Source organism: Microchirus variegatus, assembly GCF_963457635.1.
Source record: "Microchirus variegatus genome assembly, chromosome: 13".
NCBI classification, from domain to species: domain Eukaryota; kingdom Metazoa; phylum Chordata; class Actinopteri; order Pleuronectiformes; family Soleidae; genus Microchirus; species Microchirus variegatus.
The window spans coordinates 18,710,681-18,732,529 of record NC_139814.1 but is presented as its reverse complement, the minus strand read 5'-3'; the positions used below and the strand labels follow the sequence as shown (position 1 = coordinate 18,732,529).

The 21,849-nt window shown below is 41.2% G+C and overlaps 1 protein-coding gene across 1 annotated transcript; it reads right to left on the bottom strand.

The window, feature by feature from the left end:
• Positions 1 to 18,904: 18,904 nt before the first annotated feature.
• On the bottom strand, positions 18,905 to 21,849 carry heyl (hes related family bHLH transcription factor with YRPW motif like; the record flags this gene model as incomplete). The annotated part of the gene is made up of 5 exons (XM_083900052.1): positions 18,905 to 19,587; positions 19,770 to 19,851; positions 19,953 to 20,036; positions 20,118 to 20,184; positions 21,770 to 21,849. 5 exons carry the CDS (start codon positions 21,847 to 21,849, stop codon positions 18,905 to 18,907), a joined length of 996 nt encoding a protein of 331 aa, XP_083756178.1.

Sequence of the window (21,849 nt, the reverse complement as noted above, 5' to 3'; positions counted from 1 at the left end):
GTCTGACAAAATCTATTAAATACAACTATTCTGAATACATATATACATAATAGTTTATTCTATTAAAGGTAGTTAGAAAGTTTACAACGGTTCAATGAAAGCATGGTTTACCCTATGGCTCAGGCATACTCTATCTGCTGTTGTCTCTTCAGTCCTGTCTGAGTGCACTACTTCCTCCCGGTGAATTCTCTAAACTCAACAAATACACACATATTTGTATACAAACAGTTAAAGGTGCATTATGTAATAAATCTAAAGCAACTGGCCATAAAATCCTCCTAATATGTCACAGAGACTCAGGAATAATGTTCATATAACAAACTGAACTCACCAACAACAACAGTACAGCCGAAATATTTGCATTAAAAAAAAATCTTTTGCAGACGGCAAATCATGTTTATGTTTTGAAATCATGTTTTGGCATGTGGCGCCACCTACCGCCGTCTACCAATCATTGCAGTCAGTAGAGTCTCAGCTGCCGAGCAACCACGGGTTGCAATTTTCGTCAGAAAACGAAATCTCAAAGACCTCGGTATTTTGAATTTGAATGTAGTAATCGTTTTTGGTCACATTCTTACATACGGCACCTTTAATGAGTATGCACGCCGACATGTGCAGATTGGTTGATTCAATCCCTCTCATTATCTCTAGGTCTGGGACTGAAGTCTCTTCTAACAATGAATGTGTGATGTGAGCACCATTGTCTCTCACACAGTATTCCAATGATTTCCAGTGATGATCTGGAGCCTCTTCCTTCATCATTCTTTTATTATTGATAGTAGTCGTGGACTCCCTTTGTATTCTAGGAACCAACTTTTACAGCAGAAGGCAAAGGGCAGATCATAGGTGACCCAAAGTTGGACAACATTGGTTCAACCTCTAATGTTCTGCGACATATTTCTTACAATATGTATATTTTTAAAAGTAAATATGTATGTATATATACATACATACGGGTAGACGTGTAGTTTATGAACATGCAAGGCAGGAAACTGCTTTGGGGCTCCGAGCCGATAGGGGGCACCCGACACTGGGAGCCTGAGGATTGTGGCCCAAATGCATCAGTGAGCAGCCGCATCCCCGTCCCTCTCGGTAGGAAAACCCCCCTAACGGGGCCTCAAGTTACCTCATGTTAACCTGTGTGAAATTATCGTTCTGCAAGTTGTAAACGAAGCTGAGGGAAAACGAAGAGGAGTTATCAATCAGGGAGTTAGAAGAGGGAGAAAAAAAAAGAGGATGAAAAAAAAGAAAAGAAAGACACACATTTGTAAGTGGCTCTACTGGGGCAGATAATGACATAATCATAACATTAACAGTAAATGACTGCTGTTACTGAACAATTACTTTGTCTAACGAACGGGGACACAGACTTGAACAGCAGCTAACATTAGCGTCAGAATGCTAGCTGACGCTAACGCTAACTAGTATTTCCTGCTGTGGGTTTAGTACCACCAATAAAACTATTTAACGTATATACTTTATATTTTGTTTATAATGTGAGTTATAAACCGTGCAATGTATAATTTTCATAAAGTTTTTTTAAAAGTTATTTACAGTATTTTTTTCTATATTTATATTGTCTTATAATGTGGGTTCTTTACAATGTAATGTTTATTTTTTACTAAGTTTGTATAGGTTTTTTAAATGAAGTTATTTACAGTATGTTATTGTTCTTTACATTTATATTTTCACATACTTTATTTATCTCTCTGTTCCAACAACAATATAAAGAGAAAATATGATTTTTTTCTGGCATATTTACGAATGGTAATTAATCGTGATTAATCCACAGCTACCCTGTGATTATTCTGATTAAAAAATTTAATCTTTTGACAGCCCTAGTATGTATATATATATATATATAAGGTTAACGGTCCAAATATCATTATAATTCAAAACAATTCTGTCAACAACCTGCTCACCCCCTTTTCTACTTACTGATTGGTTGGACTTTAAAGGTCAGTGACTCTGAGGGCACTGACCGTGGGGCAGGTCCTATACGCCTTAGGACAACATTGAAGCAGTTTCACATTTGTATATATATAAGCCCCCCACAGAGTGTCAGCACAACCAAGAAGATGGAAGCCCTTCAGTTTTTCCTGGTACTGCTCTCCGTGTGCAGCCTCTCCTATTGCAAAGGTAATTGATTCGTTCTTGACATGTTGAAAATGACATGCTGCAGTTTGTTCACGTAAACGTTGTCTTCTTTCCGCAGAATGCCGCCCATATCTCATGGAGAACGTAGATTTCCCAGGAACAGACATAAAGTTCCTGTACTCTCCTGATGTGAAACACTGTCAGCATCTGTGCACCCAGCACCCCTCCTGCCTCTTCTTTACCTTCATTCGACCAGACTGGACAAAAGATACCAGGTACAACCCTGACGGAGAAATCGCTCTCTGAAGTTTTCCTTCCTGCATTGATTTATTCTTCTTTGTAGGCACTTTTACTGCTACCTTAAGTCCACTCCCACTGGAGAGCCTAATGTCCAGACTCCACTACTTGGTGTCACCTCTGGCTTTGCTCTCAAAACCTGCAACTCATACTCAAGTAATCTTACAGTCTTTCAAATTATCATGAGAAAGATTCATTTGTCATATATATATTTTTTAATTTCCTCTGTCTTCATTGTTGGACTGACTGTCTGTCAGAACCATGTCTGTCTCAGGTTTACGAGAACATCGACTTCTACGGAGCAGACTACGAAACCCTATTCACGTCCAGCTCTGATGAGTGTCAGACGTTTTGTTCCAAAGACCCGAACTGTAACTTCTTCACTTTTATAACCAATGTCTACACAACAGAGAAGTACAGGTACATAATGTTTGACAATGTAGTGTCAATTCATTGTCTTGTTGTGTCATTTTATCTCAACATGTTAGCGTTCTTTTTTAATCTCCCACGTGTGCACACGTTTGTTTACATTGCCCTAAAGTCTATTTAAGTACGACACAACCATTTTCTCACTGGGTGAGAAGGGCTTATCATATGCACAAAAAAAGATCTCAATGTGGGAATTGATCATACCCAGTGTTTAAGAGAAGCTTTGCTTTTTGAGTTTGACTGAAATCAGTTTGTCAGATTGTGCTCTGGCAAGTGAAATGATTATTAAAACACTGACACTGCTTCTTCTTCCTCTGTTTCAGGTATAAATGTCACCTTAAACACAGCTGGTCGGTACCACGGACTCTTAATGTGAAGAAAGAGGTTGGCGTCGTATCTGGATTCTCTGATCAGGTCCAAATGAGTAAATATTTGGAGCCAGGTATGCAATTAAAGGAACATGTATATATGAACATGGAGCGAGTACATGAAACAGGTAGTTGTGTGATCTCTCTCACACTTTTTGACCTGTGTTTTTCCACAGCGTGCCAGAGGAAGCTTTTTGGAAACACCGACATCCCAGGAAACAACTTGGAGACCCTGCCTGCTGCTGCTGCTGAGCACTGTCACGCCCTGTGCTCTGGTCATCCAACTTGCACCTACTTCTCTTACGACAGGTACGCTGTGGTCAAATCTTTTTGTTGACTGTCCTAAAGTGGTCGCACACATTCCTATGTTCCTATTATGTCATTGTTTGTGTAGCAATGACTTCAATTGCTACTTGAAGAAGAATACACATGAATTGGTGATGAAGGCCAAAGCGGGCATCACATCTGGGATTCCATCCCATTTCTGTCTGCTGGATAATGGTATGGATCTGGAACACAAACTACAATAACTTTGGTTAACTGTACTCGCTCCATGTTCATATATGGTTTTGGTTAAGTTTGGTTAGTTTGGTCGGAAACGACCACGGACAGCAGACTAACCTTGTCCCTCTTTGCTGACAGACTGGCTGAAGGTGGATTATGACGGAGTGCATTTCCAAGGCTCTGATATCCGCAACGAGAATAAGCAGACTGTAGACGAATGTCGAAAGGCATGTACTGCAGATAGTCAGTGCCAGTTCTTCACCTACTTTAAAGAATCCCACACTGACAGCAATAACAGGTACAGTTGTCCCATTTTTGAAAAAACTTAAATATTGTCAAGATTTGCTGAATTAAAGTTGTTGTTGTAATTTATTTTCCCAGGGGACACTGCTTCATGAAGAGTGTCATCACCATGTCGGCTCCTCCTAAAGTTTCCAAACTCAACAATGTTGTGTCTGGATTCCCTTGAAGAACAAATGCTAACTCGTGTGTTGCTTCCAGCATTAATTCTTCTCCTAAAAAAATAAACATCATATATCATTAATTGGTCTCTGGTCCATTTTTCTGCACTTGTGCTCCCTCACCAATGCATAATGTCACTGTGTTTACCTCACGATACTGAACTCAAGCAGAACTAATACAGTCTGCAGGAAAACACTGTAAACAGCAAGAGAAATATTGCTTTAAGTCAAAGGAAATTATGACACATTTATTTGTATTTTGGTTCCTCTTTTTCTTGCTCGTGTGCTGCCAAACGTACAACATATCAGAATATACACTGGGGGAAATCAATCAATATGAAACCAGGTGGAAAACAAAGAGCACTTGAACCAAAAACTTCATTAACAAATCTATAAATGTAGTTTAACCTTTAGTCCTCACATAGGTAATGATACACAACTCCTTATATGGACCTGATGGGATTGTGCGTTTATAGGTCACATCTTCAGGCTTTTCTAAATGTGCTTTTCTATTTTCTTATGTTTTTATATCACTTTTTCTTTTTTAAATCGAAGTGGTGATCATTGTGCAGAAGTCACCTGCTTTTTCTGGCAATCCACATATCTGATTTGTCATGCCGTAAAGTAGAATGTTCATAGTTTATATTGTGTCACAGACCAAAAGTCAGACGTTAAATAATGCCAACGCAGACAAGCTCAGGCTTTGACAGAGGTGCCATTCACCCAAATAATGTTGGAGATTTTGTTGAAGGTTCAAATCTGACATTGTGGAACTTCAAGGTAACGTGAGTGCTAGCTAATGACAACTTAATCATTAAATAATGATGAGTTAACCTCAGGTGATAATGGACGAAGATGCATTTGCGAAAAAGCCACAGTAACATGGATATGTAAATATGAAAAGAACTTTGGACTGAAACGGGCGCTCAACTCTCTGTGGAGAGGAAAGTTTACTCTCACTGTTTGTGATTAGTTAACATTAACTCAATATTTGTATTCATTCAATACTCACATCTCATAACTCATCATCAAATGAAGTCTGCGTCTTTGGACGACCTATTGATTTGCTTTTGCTTTTAGTACCAGTTGAACTTTTATCTTTCTTTTTTATTATTTATTATTATGTGTGCCAGCCAGCCAGCCTGTGCCTGCGTGCATGCTTGCGTGCGTGCGTGCGTGTAAGCTGAACCTAGACGGATTGTCAGTCTATTACTGGGCAAACATCCACAGAGAACACTCAGATTAGAGTCTAACCTTTGTTGGCGGAAACCAGATAAACTGGTGAAAATTCACTGAGACTCAGGCAGGGAGAACTGAACCAGAATTAGGTCAAGGTCAAAGGTCAAGGTCAAATAAACGTATATAGCACGTTTTAAAAAACTACCCGTGTTATTTATTCTTCTTCTTATTATTATTATTTATTATTATTATTATTATTATTATTTGTATTATTATTATTATTATTATTATTATTATTATTATTTAACGTCTGATTTTTTAACATTCTACTTTACGGCATGCCAAATCAAATATGTGGATTACCAGAAAAAGCAGGTGACTTCTGCACAATGATCGTTACTAACGATATAAAAACATAAGAAGATAGAAAAGCCTGAAGATGTGACCTATAAACAAACAATCCCATCATGTCCATATAAGGAGTTGTGTATCATTACCTGTGTGAGGACTAAAGATTAAACTACATTTATAAATTTGTTAATGAAGTTTTTGGTGCAAGTTCTCTTTGTTTTCCATCTGGTTTCATATTGATTGATTTCCCCCAGTGTATATTCTAATTTGTTGTACATTTGTATATTATACAGCGACTAGACAATGCAGGAGCACATAATATGTATACAAAAGTGGATTTTGGGTCATATAAACCCATAAATACTACACAGTGGCCCTTTAAAGCAATATTTCTCTTGCTGTTTACAGTGTTTTCCTGCAGACTGTATTAGTTCTGCTTGAGTTCAGTATCGTGAGGTAAACACAGTGACATTATGCATTGGTGAGGGAGCACAAGTGCAGAAAAATGGACCAGAGACCAACTAATGATATATGATGTTTATTTTTTTAGGAGAAGAATTAATGCTGAAAGCAACACATGTGTTAGCATTTGTTCTTCACAGGGAATCCAGACACAACATTGTTGAGTTTGGAAACTTTAGGAGGAGCCGACATGGTGATGACACTCTTCATGAAGCAGTGTCCCCTGGGAAAATAAATTACAACAACAACTTTAATTCAGCAAATCTTGACAATGATTATGTTTTTTCAAAAATGGGACAACTGTACCTGTTATTGCTGTCAGCGTGGGATTCTTTAAAGTAGGTGAAGAACTGGCACTGACGATCTGCAGTACATGCCTTTCGACATTCGTCTACAGTCTGCTTCTTCTCGTTGCGAATGTCAGAGCCTTGGAAATGCACTCCGTCATAATCCACCTTCAGCCAGTCTGTCAGCAAAGAGGGACAAGGTTAGTCTGCTGTCCGTGGTCGTTTCCGACCAAACTAACCAAACTAAAGTTATTGAAGTTTGTGTTCCAGATCCATACCATTATCCAGCAGACAGAAATGGGATGGAATCCCAGATGTGATGCCCGCTTTGGCCTTCATCACCAATTCATCTGAATTCTTCTTCAAGTAGCAATTGAAGTCATTGCTACACAAACAATGACATAATAGGAACATAGGAATTTGTGCGACCACTTTAGGACAGTCAACAAGAAGATTTGACCACAGCGTACCTGTCGTAAGAGAAGTAGGTGCAAGTTGGATGACCAGAGCACAGGGCGTGACAGTGCTCAGCAGCAGCAGCAGGCAGGGTCTCCAAGTTGTTTCCTGGGATGTCGGTGTTTTCAAAAAGCTTCCTCTGGCACGCTGTGGAAAAACACAGGTCAAAAAGTGTGAGAGAGATCACACAACTACCTGTTTCATGTAGTCGCTCCATGTTCATATATACATGTTCCTTTAATTGCATACCTGGCTGCAAATATGGACTCATTTGGACCTGATCAGAGAATCCAGATACGACGCCAACCTCTTTCTTCACATTAAGAGTCCGTGGTACCGACCAGCTGTGTTTAAGGTGACATTTATACCTGAAACAGAAGAAGAAGAAGCAGTGTCAGTGTTTAATAATCATTTCACTTGCCAGAGCACAATCTGACAAACTGATTTCAGTCAAACTCAAAAAGCAAAGCTTCTCTTAAACACTGGGTATGATCAATTCCCACATTGAGATAATTTTTTGTGCATATGATAAGCCCTTCTCACCCAGTGAGAAAATGGTTGTGTCGTACTTAAATAGACTTTAGGGCAATGTAAACAAACGTGTGCACACGTGGGAGATTAAAAAAGAACGCTAACATGTTGAGATAAAATGACACAACAAGACAATGAATTGACACTACATTGTCAGTCATTATGTACCTGTACTTCTCTGTTGTGTAGACATTGGTTATAAAAGTGAAGAAGTTACAGTTCGGGTCTTCGGAGCAAAACGTCTGACACTCATCAGAGCTGGACGTGAATAGGGTTTCGTAGTCTGATCCGTAGAAGTCAATGTTCTGGTAAACCTGAGACAGACATGGTTCTGACAGACAGTCAGTCCAACAATGAAGACAGAGGAAATTAAAAAATATATATATGACAAATGAATCTCTCTCATGATAATTTGAAAGACTGTAAGATTACTTGAGTATGAGTTGCAGGTTTTGAGAGCAAAGCCAGAGGTGACACCAAGTAGTGGAGTCTGGACATTAGGCTCTCCAGTGGGAGTGGACTTAAGGTAGCAGTAAAAGTGCCTACAAAGAAGAATAAATCAATGCAGGAAGGAAAATTAAAAGAGCGATTTCTCAGTCAGGGTTGTACCTGGTATCTTCTGTCCAGTCTGGTCGAATGAAGGTAAAGAAGAGGCAGGAGGGGTGCTGGGTGCACAGATGCTGACAGTGTTTCACATCAGGAGAGTACAGGAACTTTATGTCTGTCCCTGGGAAATCTACGTTCTCCATGAGATATGGGCGGCATTCTGCGGAAAGAAGACAACGTTTACGTGAACAAACTGCAGCATGTCATTTTCAACATGTCAAGAACGAATCAATTACCTTTGCTATAGGAGAGGCTGCACACGGAGAGCAGTACCAGGAAAAACTGAAGGGCTTCCATCTTCTTGGTTGTGCTGACACTGTGGGAGGCTTATATATATATACACATATGAAACTGCTTCAATGTTGTCCTAAGGCGTATATAGGACCTGCCCCACTGTCAATATCCATAGTCACTGACTTTTAATGTGAGTGTGACCTTTAATGTCTGATGCACCAATCAGTAAGTAGAATAGGGAGTGAGAAGCTTGTTGGAAGAATTATTTTTTAATTATCACACATTTATCCCCCATACCTTAGCTTTAAATAGCAACACCAGGACATGTGCCAATATGCTGCCAAAAATGGTCTCCCCTTATCTGATCTGCACTTTGATTTGTAGAATTAAAATGTTGTCATAGAGTTACAGCACCACCGACTTTGATGACTGTGCTCGTGGCACCGCACGTTTTTTATGTGGTGGAATAAAACTCTTGGAGGAGAAAACAAAGATCTTATATTATCTACAAAAACACCCGAGTATGTCCTTGTGAATCATATTGATTTCATGACATATGCTGTGTATGTGTAGAGACAAATGCAAACAATACATCCGTCTATTCCACAATGAACCCTATCACACTGTCTTCACAACAGTACAGACACAGGTTTGGTGTTTGTTCAGCATCCTCGTCCTTGCTCGCCGTGTTAACTGTAGTAGATGTCAGCACTTTGAACTTGGCAGAACAAACACGTGTGTTCCATGTTGTTGTTAATCTGTTTGATTGAACACGTTGTTTTATGACAACGTTGGCCTTTTGTCACAAAGGAGAGGTGTGTCAGTCCAGTTTCCCTTTAAACACAATGATCACTACACCCATTAAAAAAAAAAAAAATATATATATATATATATACAGTGCTATGCAAAAGTTTGGGCACCCCTGTAAATGTTCATGATTTTCCTTTATAAATCATTGGTTGTTTGGATAAGAAATTTCAGTTAAATATATCATATAGGAGTCAAACACAGTGATATTTGAGAAGTGAAATAAAGTTTACATGATTTACAGAAGGTGTGCATGAATTATTTAAACCCTTGTCATTTTATTGATTTCAATACCTTTAGCACAACAATTTTGGATCTCAAAATTGGTTTGTTAACCTCAGTGACCCTTGACCTCCATACACAGGTGAATCCCATCATGAGAAAGGGTATTTAAGGAGGCCAATTGTAAGTGTTTCTCCACTTTGCATCTTCTCTGAAGAGTGGCAACATGGGAGCCTCAAAACAACTCTCAAATTACCTTAAAACAATGATTGATCATCATCATGGTTTAGGGGAAGGATACATAAAGCTATGTCAGTGATTTAAGCTGTCAACTGTGAGGAATATTGTGAGGAATGTGAAGACCATAGGCACAGTTCTAGTTAAGGCCCGAAGTGGCAGACCAAGAAAAATCTCAGATAAGCAGAGGGTAAGGATGGTGAGAACAGTCACAGTCAACCCACAGACCAGCTCCAAAGACCTACAACATCATCTTGCTGCAGATGGTGTCACTGTGCATCATTCAACTATTCAGCGCACTTTACACAAGGAGATGCTGTATGGAAGAGTAATGCAGAAAAAGCCTTTTCTCTGCGCCCACCACTAACAGAGTCCATTGAGGTATGCGAAAGCACATTTGGACAAGCCAGCTTCATTTTGGAATTAGGTGCTGTGGACTGATGAAACTAAAATATAGTTATTTGGGAAAAACAAGGGGAGTAATGCGTGGCGGAAAAAGAACACAGCATTACAAGAAGACACTTGCTATTTACAGTAAAATTTGGTGGTGGTTCCGTCATGCTGTGGGGCTGTGGGGCCACTGCAGGGACTGGGAATCTTGTTAAAGTTGAGGGTCTCATGGATTCCACTCAATATCAGCAGATTCTGGAGGACAATGTCCAGGGATCAGTGACAAAGTTGAAGTTGTGCCGGAGCTGGATCTTTCAACAAGACAACGACCCTAAACACTGCTCGACAGCTACTAAGGCATTCATGCAGAGGAACAAATACAACGTTCTGGAATGACCATCTCAGTCCCCAGACCTGAATATTATTGAATATTTGTGTTGTAATTTAAAGTGGGCTGTCCATGCTCGGAAACCATCAAACCTGACTGAACTGGAGATGTTTTGTAAAGAAGAATGGTCCAAAATACCTTCCACCAGAACACAGACTCTAATTGGAAGCTAAAGGAAGCGTTTAGAGGCTGTTATTTATGCAAAAGGAGGATGCACAGCATTTTTCATTTGTGCTGCCTAAACTTATGCACATGCCTAATTTTGTTTAAATAATTATTGCACACTTTCTGTAAATCATATAAACTTCATTTCACTTCTCAAATAAACTGTGTTTGTCTCATATATGATATGTTTAACTGAAATTTCTTATTCAAACAACCAATGATTGATAAAGGAAAATCATGAACATTTACAGGGGTGCCCAAACTTTTGCATGCCACTGTATATATATATATATATATTAATATGGGTGTAGTGATCATTGTGTTTAAAGGGAAACTGGACTGACACACCTCTCCTTTGTGACAAAAGGCCAACGTCATAAAACAACGTGTTCAATCAAACAGATTAACATTAACATGGAACACACGTGTTTGTTCTGCCAAGTTCAAAGTGCTGACATCTACTACAGTTAATTCAGGATGCTGAACAAACACCAAACCTGTGTCTGTACTGTTGTGAAGACAGTGTGATAGGGTTCATTGTGGAATAGACGGATTGTATTGTTTGCATTTGTCTCTACACATACACAGCATATGTCATGAAATCGGTATGATTCACAAGGACATACTCGGGTGTTTTTGTAGATAATATAAGATCTTTGTTTTCTCCTCCAAGAGTTTTATTCCACCACATAAAAAACGTGCGGTGCCAAGAGCACAGTCATCAAAGTGGGTGGTGCTGTAACTCTATGACAAGATTTTAATTCTACAAATCAAAGTGCAGATCAGATAAGGGGAGACCATTTTTGGCAGCATATTGGCACATGTCCTGGTGTTGCTATTTAAAGCTAAGGTATGGGGGATAAATGTGTGATAATTAAAAAATAATTCTTCCAACAAGCTTCTCACTCCCTATTCTACTTACTGATTGGTGCATCAGACATTAAAGGTCACACTCACATTAAAAGTCAGTGACTATGGATATTGACAGGGGGGCAGGTCCTATTCGCCTTAGGACAACATTGAAGCAGTTTCATGTGTGTATATATATAAGCCCCCCACAGAGTGTCAGCACAACCAAGAAGATGGAAGCCCTTCAGTTTTTCCTGGTACTGCTCTCCGTGTGCAGCCTCTCCTATAGCAAAGGTAATTGATTCGTTCTTGACATGTTGAAAATGACATGCTGCAGTTTGTTCACGTAAACGTTGTCTTCTTTCCGCAGAATGCCGCCCATATCTCATGGAGAACGTAGATTTCCCAGGAACAGACATAACGTTCCTGTACTCTCCTGATGTGAAACACTGTCAGCATCTGTGCACCCAGCACCCCTCCTGCCTCTTCTTTACCTTCATTCGACCAGACTGGACAGAAGATACCAGGTACAACCCTGACTGAGAAATCGCTCTTTTAATTTTCCTTCCTGCATTGATTTATTCTTCTTTGTAGGCACTTTCACTGCTACCTTAAGTCCACTCCCACTGGAGAGCCTAATGTCCAGACTCCACTACTTGGTGTCACCTCTGGCTTTGCTCTCAAAACCTGCAACTCATACTCAAGTAATCTTACAGTTTCAAATTATCGTGAGAAAGATTCATTTGTCATATATATATTTTAATTTCCTCTGTCTTCATTGTTGGACTGACTGTCTGTCAGAACAATGTCTGTCTCAGGTTTACCAGAACATTGACTTCTACGGATCAGACTACGAAACCCTATTCACGTCCAGCTCTGATGAGTGTCAGACGTTTTGTTCCAAAGACCCGAACTGTAACTTCTTCACTTTTATAAACGATGTCTACACACCAGAGAAGTACAGGTACATAATGACTGATAATGTAGTGTCAATTCATTGTATTTTGTTGTTACTGTGTCATTTTATCTCATGTCAACATGTTAGCTTTCTTCTTCATCTCCCATGTGACCACACGTTTGTTTACATTGCCTTAATGTCTGTTTAAATACGACACAACCATTTTCTCACTGGGTGAGAAGGGCTTATCATATGCACAAAAAAAGATCTCAATGTGGGAATTGATCATACCCAGTGTTTAAGAGAAGCTTATTGTGCTCTGGCAAGTGAAATGGTTATTAAACACTGACACTGCTTCTTCTTCTTCTGTTTCAGGTATAAATGTCACCTTAAACACAGCTGGTCAGTACCACTGACTCTTAATGTGAAGAAAGAGGTTGGCGTCGTATCTGGATTCTCTGATCAGGTCCAAATGAGTCCATATTTGCAGCCAGGTATGCAATTAAAGGAACATGTATATATGAACATGGAGCGAGTACATGAAACAGGTAGTTGTGTGATCTCTCTCACACTTTTTGACCTGTGTTTTTCCACAGCGTGCCAGAGGAAGCTTTTTGGAAACACCGACATCCCAGGAAACAACTTGGAGACCCTGCCTGCTGCTGCTGCTGAGCACTGTCACGCCCTGTGCTCTGGTCATCCAACTTGCACCTACTTCTCTTACGACAGGTACGCTGTGGTCAAATCTTTTTGTTGACTGTCCTAAAGTGGTCGCACACATTCCTATGTTCCTATTATGTCATTGTTTGTGTAGCAATGACTTCAATTGCTACTTGAAGAAGAATTCAGATGAATTGGTGATGAAGGCCAAAGCGGGCATCACATCTGGGATTCCATCCCATTTCTGTCTGCTGGATAATGGTATGGATCTGGAACACAAACTACAATAACTTTAGTTTGGTTAGTTTGGTCGGAAACGACCACGGACAGCAGACTAACCTTGTCCCTCTTTGCTGACAGACTGGCTGAAGGTGGATTATGACGGAGTGCATTTCCAAGGCTCTGACATTCGCAACGAGAATACGCAGACTGTAGACGAATGTCGAAAGGCATGTACTGCAGATCGTCAGTGCCAGTTCTTCACCTACTTTAAAGAATCCCACACTGACATCAATAACAGGTACAGTTGTCCCATTTTTTAAAAAACATAAACATTGTCAAGATTTGCTGAGTTAAAGTTGTTGTAATTTATTTTCCCAGGGGACACTGCTTCATGAAGAGTGTCATCACCATGTCGGCTCCTCCTAAAGTTTCCAAACTCAACAATGTTGTGTCTGGATTCCCTGTGAAGCACAAATGCTAACACGTGTGTTGCTTCCTGCATTAATTCTTCTCCTAGAAAAATAAACATCATATGTCATTAATTGGTCTCTGGTCCATTTTTCTGCACTTGTGCTCCCTCACCAATGCATGATGTCACTGTGTTTACCTCACGATACACGTTTAATCTTTAGTCCTCACGCGGCACAGATCTGTGCTGTGGGAATAATACACAACTCCTTATATGGACGTGATGGGATTGTGCTTTTATAGGTCACATCTTCAGGCTTTTCTATCTTCTTATGTTTTTACATCATTTTTTTTCATTTTTTAGCGATCATTTTGCAGAAGTCACCTGCTTTTGCTGGTAATCCACATATTTGATTTGGCATGGCGTAAAGTAGAATGTTCATAGTTCATATTGTGTCACAGACCAAAAATCAGACATTAAATAATAATAATAATAATAATAATAGTAATATTAACAATAATAATAATGATAATAATAATAATGATAATAATAATAAACAACATGGGTAGTTTTTAAAATGTGCTATATAAATGAATTTGACCTTGACCTTTGACCTTGACCTTTTGGGCCTCCTCACACTTTCTTTTCTTTCCGTGTCCACAGAAAGTTGAGCATCCATTCGGCTGGAGCAGCAGTTCCGAGTTCTAATTCTGGTTCAGTTCTCCCTGCCTGAGTCTCAGTGGATTTTCAACAGTTAATCTGGTTTCCGCCAACAAAGGTAAGACTCTAATCTGAGTGTTCTCTGTGGATGTTTGCCCAGTAATAGACTGGCAATCCGTCTAGGTTCAGCTTAAATGAACGCACCTCGTTCTGCCCTCTCACTTCATCGCAGATCCTAAAAACCTAACGTGGAAAAATCACAGACACAAAGCCACAAGAAACATTTGTTTTCCAAGTCATTTGTTGTAGTGTGCAGTGTGTAATCATGTTTAAACTTAAAGAGGAGTTATGTCTGAAATAGTGGCCTGAAAAAGTCCCTCTATTTTGACAGCACACACACACGCACACACACATTCTTGTACTTGCTGCATACTGAGGACCAGGTAAAAGTGCTGATAAAGTGAGGACCAGAATTTCCACTTCATAAATCACCACAATTACAAATATCTATTTCATGACATCTATAAAGAACTACTGGGTACAGTACCATAAAATGGCTGCAGGTGGAGCTCTAGAGCAAAAAGTGTGTGAAACACCAGGACTGGAAAACAGGTTTTTGTACCAAATTGAGGACCTATGTTAAAAACATAGGAGTATTGCATGTTTACAACCTAAGGAAGTGATTGCAGTGAAAACAAAGTGAGGATCGGCCACACACACACACACACACACACACACACACACACACACACACACACACACACACACACACACACACACACACACACACACACACACACACACACACACACACACACACAGAAACATGCAGTACATGGAAAATAAAACAATGTATTCAAAATAGTAGACGGTGTGGTGGGAGAGTTGCTCAGCGCTTATGTCATATGTTTCTTTCCTTGTGTGTCATCGTTTGTGCGTTCTGTTTGTGAAAGCCGAGACACGGGCAGTGTTGATAAGTTAATGTAGTGTTCGAATGTAGATTTAAATGTTGTGGACATTTTGTCTGATGTTAATTACGGAGAGAAAAGGTTTTGCAGCGGTGATTAGCTTTCGTTTTTTTACGTCATTTTGGCGATACGCGGCGTGGGATAAACGCTCGCAGAAGTTTGATGTTCTTATTTTTTATATTTTCCTCTTCGATAAATGACTCGAAGAGTAAAGAGACATTTGAAGGGACATTTGACTGACACGCCTCCTTTTGTGTTCCTCAGAACAAACACATCAGACAGATTAATGTGTTTAATCTGTCTGATGTGTTTGTTCTGCTCTCACACTCAATTAAAAGTGTGACGTCCACGTAAACGTAAAGTGTGACCTGTACCGTATGTGGTGTTTACTCACTGCTGTTGAGGATGTTGAACAAACAACAAAGCTGTGTCTGTGATCTTGTGAAGTCAGTGTGATAGGGTGCATTGTGGAGTAGACGGACGTATTTGTCTCGCCACATACACAGCATATGTCATAAAATCAGTATGAGTTAAGGCCACATTATACTTCTCCGACTGCGTAACCACGGAGACCCCTCGAGCCTTCATAGTTCTCCGTCGTGGTGACGGGTACGCACTGCAATTTCCCACCCGATCAGTAGGGGTCGCCGCGCAAGGTTGTTGTGCTGTTGGCTACAGTGAGCAATGGCGTCCAAGAGAGAAAGACTGTTGTTGTTGCAGCGGAATAACATTGAAACAGTGGCCGTTTCTCACTTTTCTGTGTCCCAGAATGCAATTTTTAAAGATAATTTGAGGCGAGAAGGAAAATATTTGTTAAAATACTATAATGCAAGCATTAAAGGTGCATTTTGTAATAACTCTAAAGCAACTGGCCATATAATCCTCCTAATATGTCACAGAGACTCATGAATAATATTCATATAACAAACTGAACTCACCAACAACAACAGTACAGCCAAAATATTTGCAATATTTCTGCCAATCATTGCAGTCAGTAGACTCTCAGCTGCCGAGCAACCACGGGTTGCCAGTTACGTCAGAAAACGAAACCTAAAAGACCTCGGTATTTTGAATTTGAATGTAGTAACAGTTTTTGGCCACATTCTTACATATGGCACCTTTAAAATACTACAATGCAAGCATTAAAGTGTCCACAGTAGTGTTTTTGGTACATTTTAAATCGCATCTGTTACTGAGTAAAAAAAAAAGAAAAAAAAAGTTGAATCAAGAACTTTAAATGAAATAATCATATAAAAAGAATCATGCACCAGAAACTGGCAGAGAACGTTGAGGTGAATTGGCATTAATTAAAGTCTCTGAGTGAGTGAGAAAGTTAAACCATTTGTGACCTTTGACCCATGTTTGACTGATACATTATGTGCGTACATATATATTTTTTTTGTCAGCACTTTTAATTTGCAAGGGTTTGCCTTTAATTAAAAACAATTCCTTTTTGCAAGAAAGAACCTTGTTTAAAAAAAAGTAAATTTTAAACAAGCTACTTGTATTTTTACTTTAACTTGAGTACATTCTTAGACCAGTACTTTTACTTTTCATTTTATTTTATCAAAATAGTGGTACTTTTACTTGAACAGAATATTTCAGTACTCAATATGAGCTCTTTTTTTTCTCTCTTACTTCCGGGATGTGGACATTTCCTCCTTCCATACTGAAAACCCTCCTCTTTTCCTGTGCATGAACCTCAACCAGTGCATCCACGCTTCACGTGCACACTCACAAACACGCAGCACTTCCCTCTTTTCTTCTTTCTCTCTTACTTTCTTTCTCCCTTGTTCCCTTCCCTCCTTCCTCTCTGCTGCCTCCAGTGTCCCCTCCCCCGTGGGAAACCCAGTGCAGTGTGACTGTGGTTGTCCTTCCTGGAAGCTGTGGTGGTGACTCTGGCTCCTCTACTCAGAGGCTACAATAGTGCCAGCCAGCCTGTGTTGTGTGTGTCTGTGACAGTGCCTGTGTCTGTGCGTGTGTGTGTGTGTGTGTGTGTGTACGTATGCACTCTCCGCAAGCATTCCACCACCATACCGTCTGTCCGACCGCCGGCCGGCCTCGCACGAGAGCCACGCCGCCACCGCGGTTCAGTCCTGACGCCAGCCCTGAAGACTCACATTACACGCACACACACACACACACACACACACACACACACACACACACACACACACACACACACACACACACACACACACACACACACACAATATGTGTGCGTACACAACGCCACATAAACAAAACACTCAGAAAGGCACAGACAAACACACGAAAAGGGGGCAGCGAGCATGTGAGACTGGCCCCGGCGCACACAAGCACACTCACTCAAATAAACAATATGCACTTTGCGGAACACACACATTTTTAGACCGCAGACCACAGACATTGCATCCTGAAGTAGATCAAAGCGCTCTCCCCTCGTAAACACACACACACACACACACCCACACACCCACACACACACACACACACACACACACACAAACACACACACACACACCCACACACACACACACACACAAGGCTCTTCTCTGCTCTCTCATCCCTGCAGAGCTTGTTTTGGCGATGCACGGCACAATTTTTACGCCGACCTTCTTGAGAAACGACTGTCGTCCAATCGTCGTTCGAGGCTTTTTCTCGAACACACCGCGGACACACTGGCTCCCTCTGGGTGATTCACGCCTGCCCTTTTTTAAACCTCCATGCCCGTATCCCTGTCTCCACGGTTCTGTCTCTCACCCTGTTATTGACAGTCTACGCCGAATCAGTCACCCAAACCACAGGCCTTCAGATCTTCTCCTTTGTTTTCCCCCCTCTGTCGGTGTCTCTCCATCCCTCCCTCGTGCCCTCTCTTTTACCGTCTGTCCATTGTTGAGGGAGACAGAGGCGCAGACTAACAGAGAGAGGAGATATCCGCTGGTGTACCACAAGATTGGAGAGAAAGAATGGCAGAGAGACAGCCGAGGAGAGGAAGATACATAGACTGATATGAGGGTAAAGTTAATGACAGGGGAAAGCCAATTAGAGGGCAAAGTGATGGGCCTGTTTGCCTCGCCGCGGCATCCCAAAAACATCACCAGCTCCCACCATGTTTATCCTCTGCAGCCACAAGACCACAGCTCCCATCAGCCATCACTGGAGACAGCCCAGATACCATTGGGGGGGGGTTACAGCTGGGGAACATGCAAGCTGACAGGGGTAAGTGGGTAAACATGCAGTTTACAGACATTCTTTTGCCGTTTGTATCGATGGCCGATTACGTATAGCTTCAATTACATGTTGCACTCTGACATGTAGTCGAAGAAAACATACAGAGGAAACGGGAACAACGGTGAAGGCACTTTGTCTTTATAGAGATTTTTGTCAAACATTCCTCAGAGCTGGGGAAAAAGGTTATCAAATGCATAAATGTTTTTTTTTGGGGGGGGGGGGGGGACAAAACAAACAAATATCACAGTTAAAAGATCAGTAAAAAACTCAACGACAAAGTGTTGAGCGTTATACATATGGCTCTGTTGGTATTTTGTCAAGCAAAAGATCATGAATGTGGATTTATTCAAATGCTCCACTCCCATCGCATTCCACCATTATTTTTTATAATATGTAAGTGTTTGTGTTTATCTGAAACTTCACTTATAGTCTCATATGGCTTTTACAGTCCCTTAAAGTCCGGTACTTTATTTCTCTCCACATTTATCGCGTGTGCGTCACGGTGCGCGTGCGAGCTCCACGTCCGCTTGGGAAAGAAAACCAGATTTTGAACCTCAGAAAGCTCCAATTTCAGTCCCCCATCCCTGCGTCGCCTTGGCTGATCCGCTCAAGCCCCTGCGCTGGACTGAGGGAGACCCCAGAGGTGCAAAGGGCCTGAAAGAGACTTGCGGTTGAGCGGAGGACGATGAAGTAGAAGAGGAGGAGGTGGAAGGAGAGGAAGAGGAAGGGGTCGGCAGAGGAAGAGGCGAGGCCCTGGTGGCGCAGTGAGGGGAAGGCTGGCTCGGTCTGGAGGGGGCGAGGGCAGGGGGCGCTGCCAGGGATGGCATTCTGTGGACGGTGGCCAGAGCGGTAGGCGTGAGGAGCTGTGGAGCACCCTGCTGGCAGCCGGCCAGGGGGCCGAGGCGAAGAGAGGCAGGTGACGGGTAGCTCCCAAGAAGGGCAAGGTCTCTTCGCCCCGTGGAGAAAGGTGGCGAGGAGGAGGCCGGCGAGGCGGGCGAGATCTGAGGGAAAGACGCCCACGGCCACGGAGGGAAGGGCAAGGCGGCGGCTGCGGGCGACTGTAAGAGGAGAGGGTCTAGCTCACTCGCACAGTGTGAGAGGTGAGAGACCAGGCGGACTCCTATGGGGTCTGGAGACTCCCCCTCGAGGGAGCTGAGGTATCGCACCACCTCCCCAACGCACTCCCTAAAACCAAGGGTCCTGTAGTCCACAGCGAGAGCCCGTGCATCAAAGTATCCTGGGAGAGAAAAGAGAACTTAGTCATGTGCTGAATAATAGTAAAGGAATGCAGTTAGTCAGGAAAATAACAAATTACTCTTCATGCTGTGTTTTTTTCCCCCCAACAATATTAATACATTTTTCCAACTTATGATGGATTTTGGATTATTTTGATTAAAAGAAGTAATTTTTTCTCCTCACCTTTTCCTCCCATGGCATGCAGCAGTTTGAGATGATCCACTGTCATCTGCAGAATCTCTGCTTTCTCTAGCTTTGATGAACCCTGCGGGGGAAAATCAACAGGTTTTTTTTTTTTTTTAGTGATCTCTTCTGTCAACCGAATAAGAATGAAAAGTTTACTTTATTTTATAGGCCTTCCTGTACCTGCTTCTCAAAAGCACTGGGCACAAGCCTGCGGAGCTCTGACAGGCTGTGGTTGATGCGATCTCTGCGCCTCTTCTCTATGATCTGCAAAAGAGGACAAGTGCGGGGACGTTGAGATGTCGAAGATCTGACAAGATTGAGACCAAAAGGTTATAATCCACTTACCCCTCTCCTTTTCTTTCGTGCCAGGATCTGCGAGGCGCTGCCGGGAGACATGGACCCGGTGACTGGGCTGCACCACGGAGATAGAAAGAGAAGAGGCGAGTTTATGGTGAGTTTGATTCTGTTTCATATTGTTGTTATTACCCTCCTTAATGTGTCGCAGAGGCAGGATGGCACATCAGCTCCTTTAAATCGAATTTGTTTTTTGGGCACGGAAAGGCAAAGGAGTGCCCGGGAGAGGAGGGAAGACAAGATTGTTTTTGTTTTAAAGCGTTTTTTTGGACATTAGTCTCAGTGAAATGGCATGCTGTTCTTCTTTCCATCTGAGTGAAAGCACTTTTAGGAGGATGATTATATAGCCTCGGGCTGACGCTTTTTCGCTCGCATGGGGCTCCAACTTGCAGCGTTGGGATGTGCGCTCCTCCGAGTACAGTCACTCAATATGGATTGTGTTTGTTTGTGAGCTCTCATGTTGCTGGCTCGAGAGAGAGAGAGAGCCCTTCAGCTCGGAGTTCCCTTCCCCACCAAAGACTTATTGCCTTTCTATTAAATTGTAACATGAAGGCTGCCAATTCGGCTGTGTGTTTTTGTTTAGCTTTATTTTTTTTTTGATGGGGTTGACTTGAAAAGGCTGCATGCGCTGTCTTCTGTTTGCATGTCACATGTGATTTATCCATATACCGTCCCTTTCAGCGTCTTCAGTGCTTGTGTATTTGTGTACTGAAGAAGCATCCGCAACACTGAGGCAACTTAAATGTAATGCACTGCAGTTAAGCAGCATGGTTCAAATTATCATTTCTTTCTTTTTCTTTCTTTTTTTTTTTGCTTTCATAAAAAAGAAAAAAAAAATTATCTTTGCAATAGTGCATGTTCCATATTAAGCACTCCATGTTTAACAATATGCATATGAATCACGGACAAACTATGATGAGATGTTTACATTTGTCACAAATTATTTGCGTCTCTGGAGTTTCTTGTTCGTGATTCTAATCTGCATGAGCCGAACCTAGTCCTTTAGTGCATCAGCATTTAAAAAGTATAATACAATCATTTCTAATTACATATTCCCTCACACACACACAGTTTGATTTTTTGTTCACACAAAATATGACAAAGCCCTCAGGGTGTTTAGGGTTTGACAGGTTCTGTAGTTTTCAGTCTTCCTGTTGTTGTTTTTGGCAACAAAAAGAGTTCCTGTTGTGTGAAACACTGAAAACATGACATTATTACACAACAGCAGTTTCATTTAAGCAGTACATTTTATATCCTGACCTTTTTATTTTATTGTATTTTATTTGATTTGTCAAACCTCTGCATTTACTCACAGGATCATGTAAAAAAAAATAAGCAAATATGATGCAGGCTTTTAAAATGCAATGAATAAACTATATTAATGAATGTGTGACAGAGAACATTTTGCCAAATACCTGAGGTTTAAACATTAAACATCTCATAGTTTTAAGTTACTTATGCGCATTTCAACAATTTTCTGAGAAATCTGCTCATTTTTCTGACGTACACACTTTGTCTGCAGCCTCTCAGTTTCCCCTGCAGCAAAGCTCACATTTCAATGACAGATTTACAACTGGACAGCATCTCATTTCCTAATTTCATTTTAAAGTGGGTTACAAACTCAAAAAGGTGCAGATGCTCACCAGAAGCCGTCCTCTTGTCCCACGTCGATAAATTCGTCTGTGTCCGAGTCTGGGGAACTGTAGTCGTGAGGTCTCTTCAT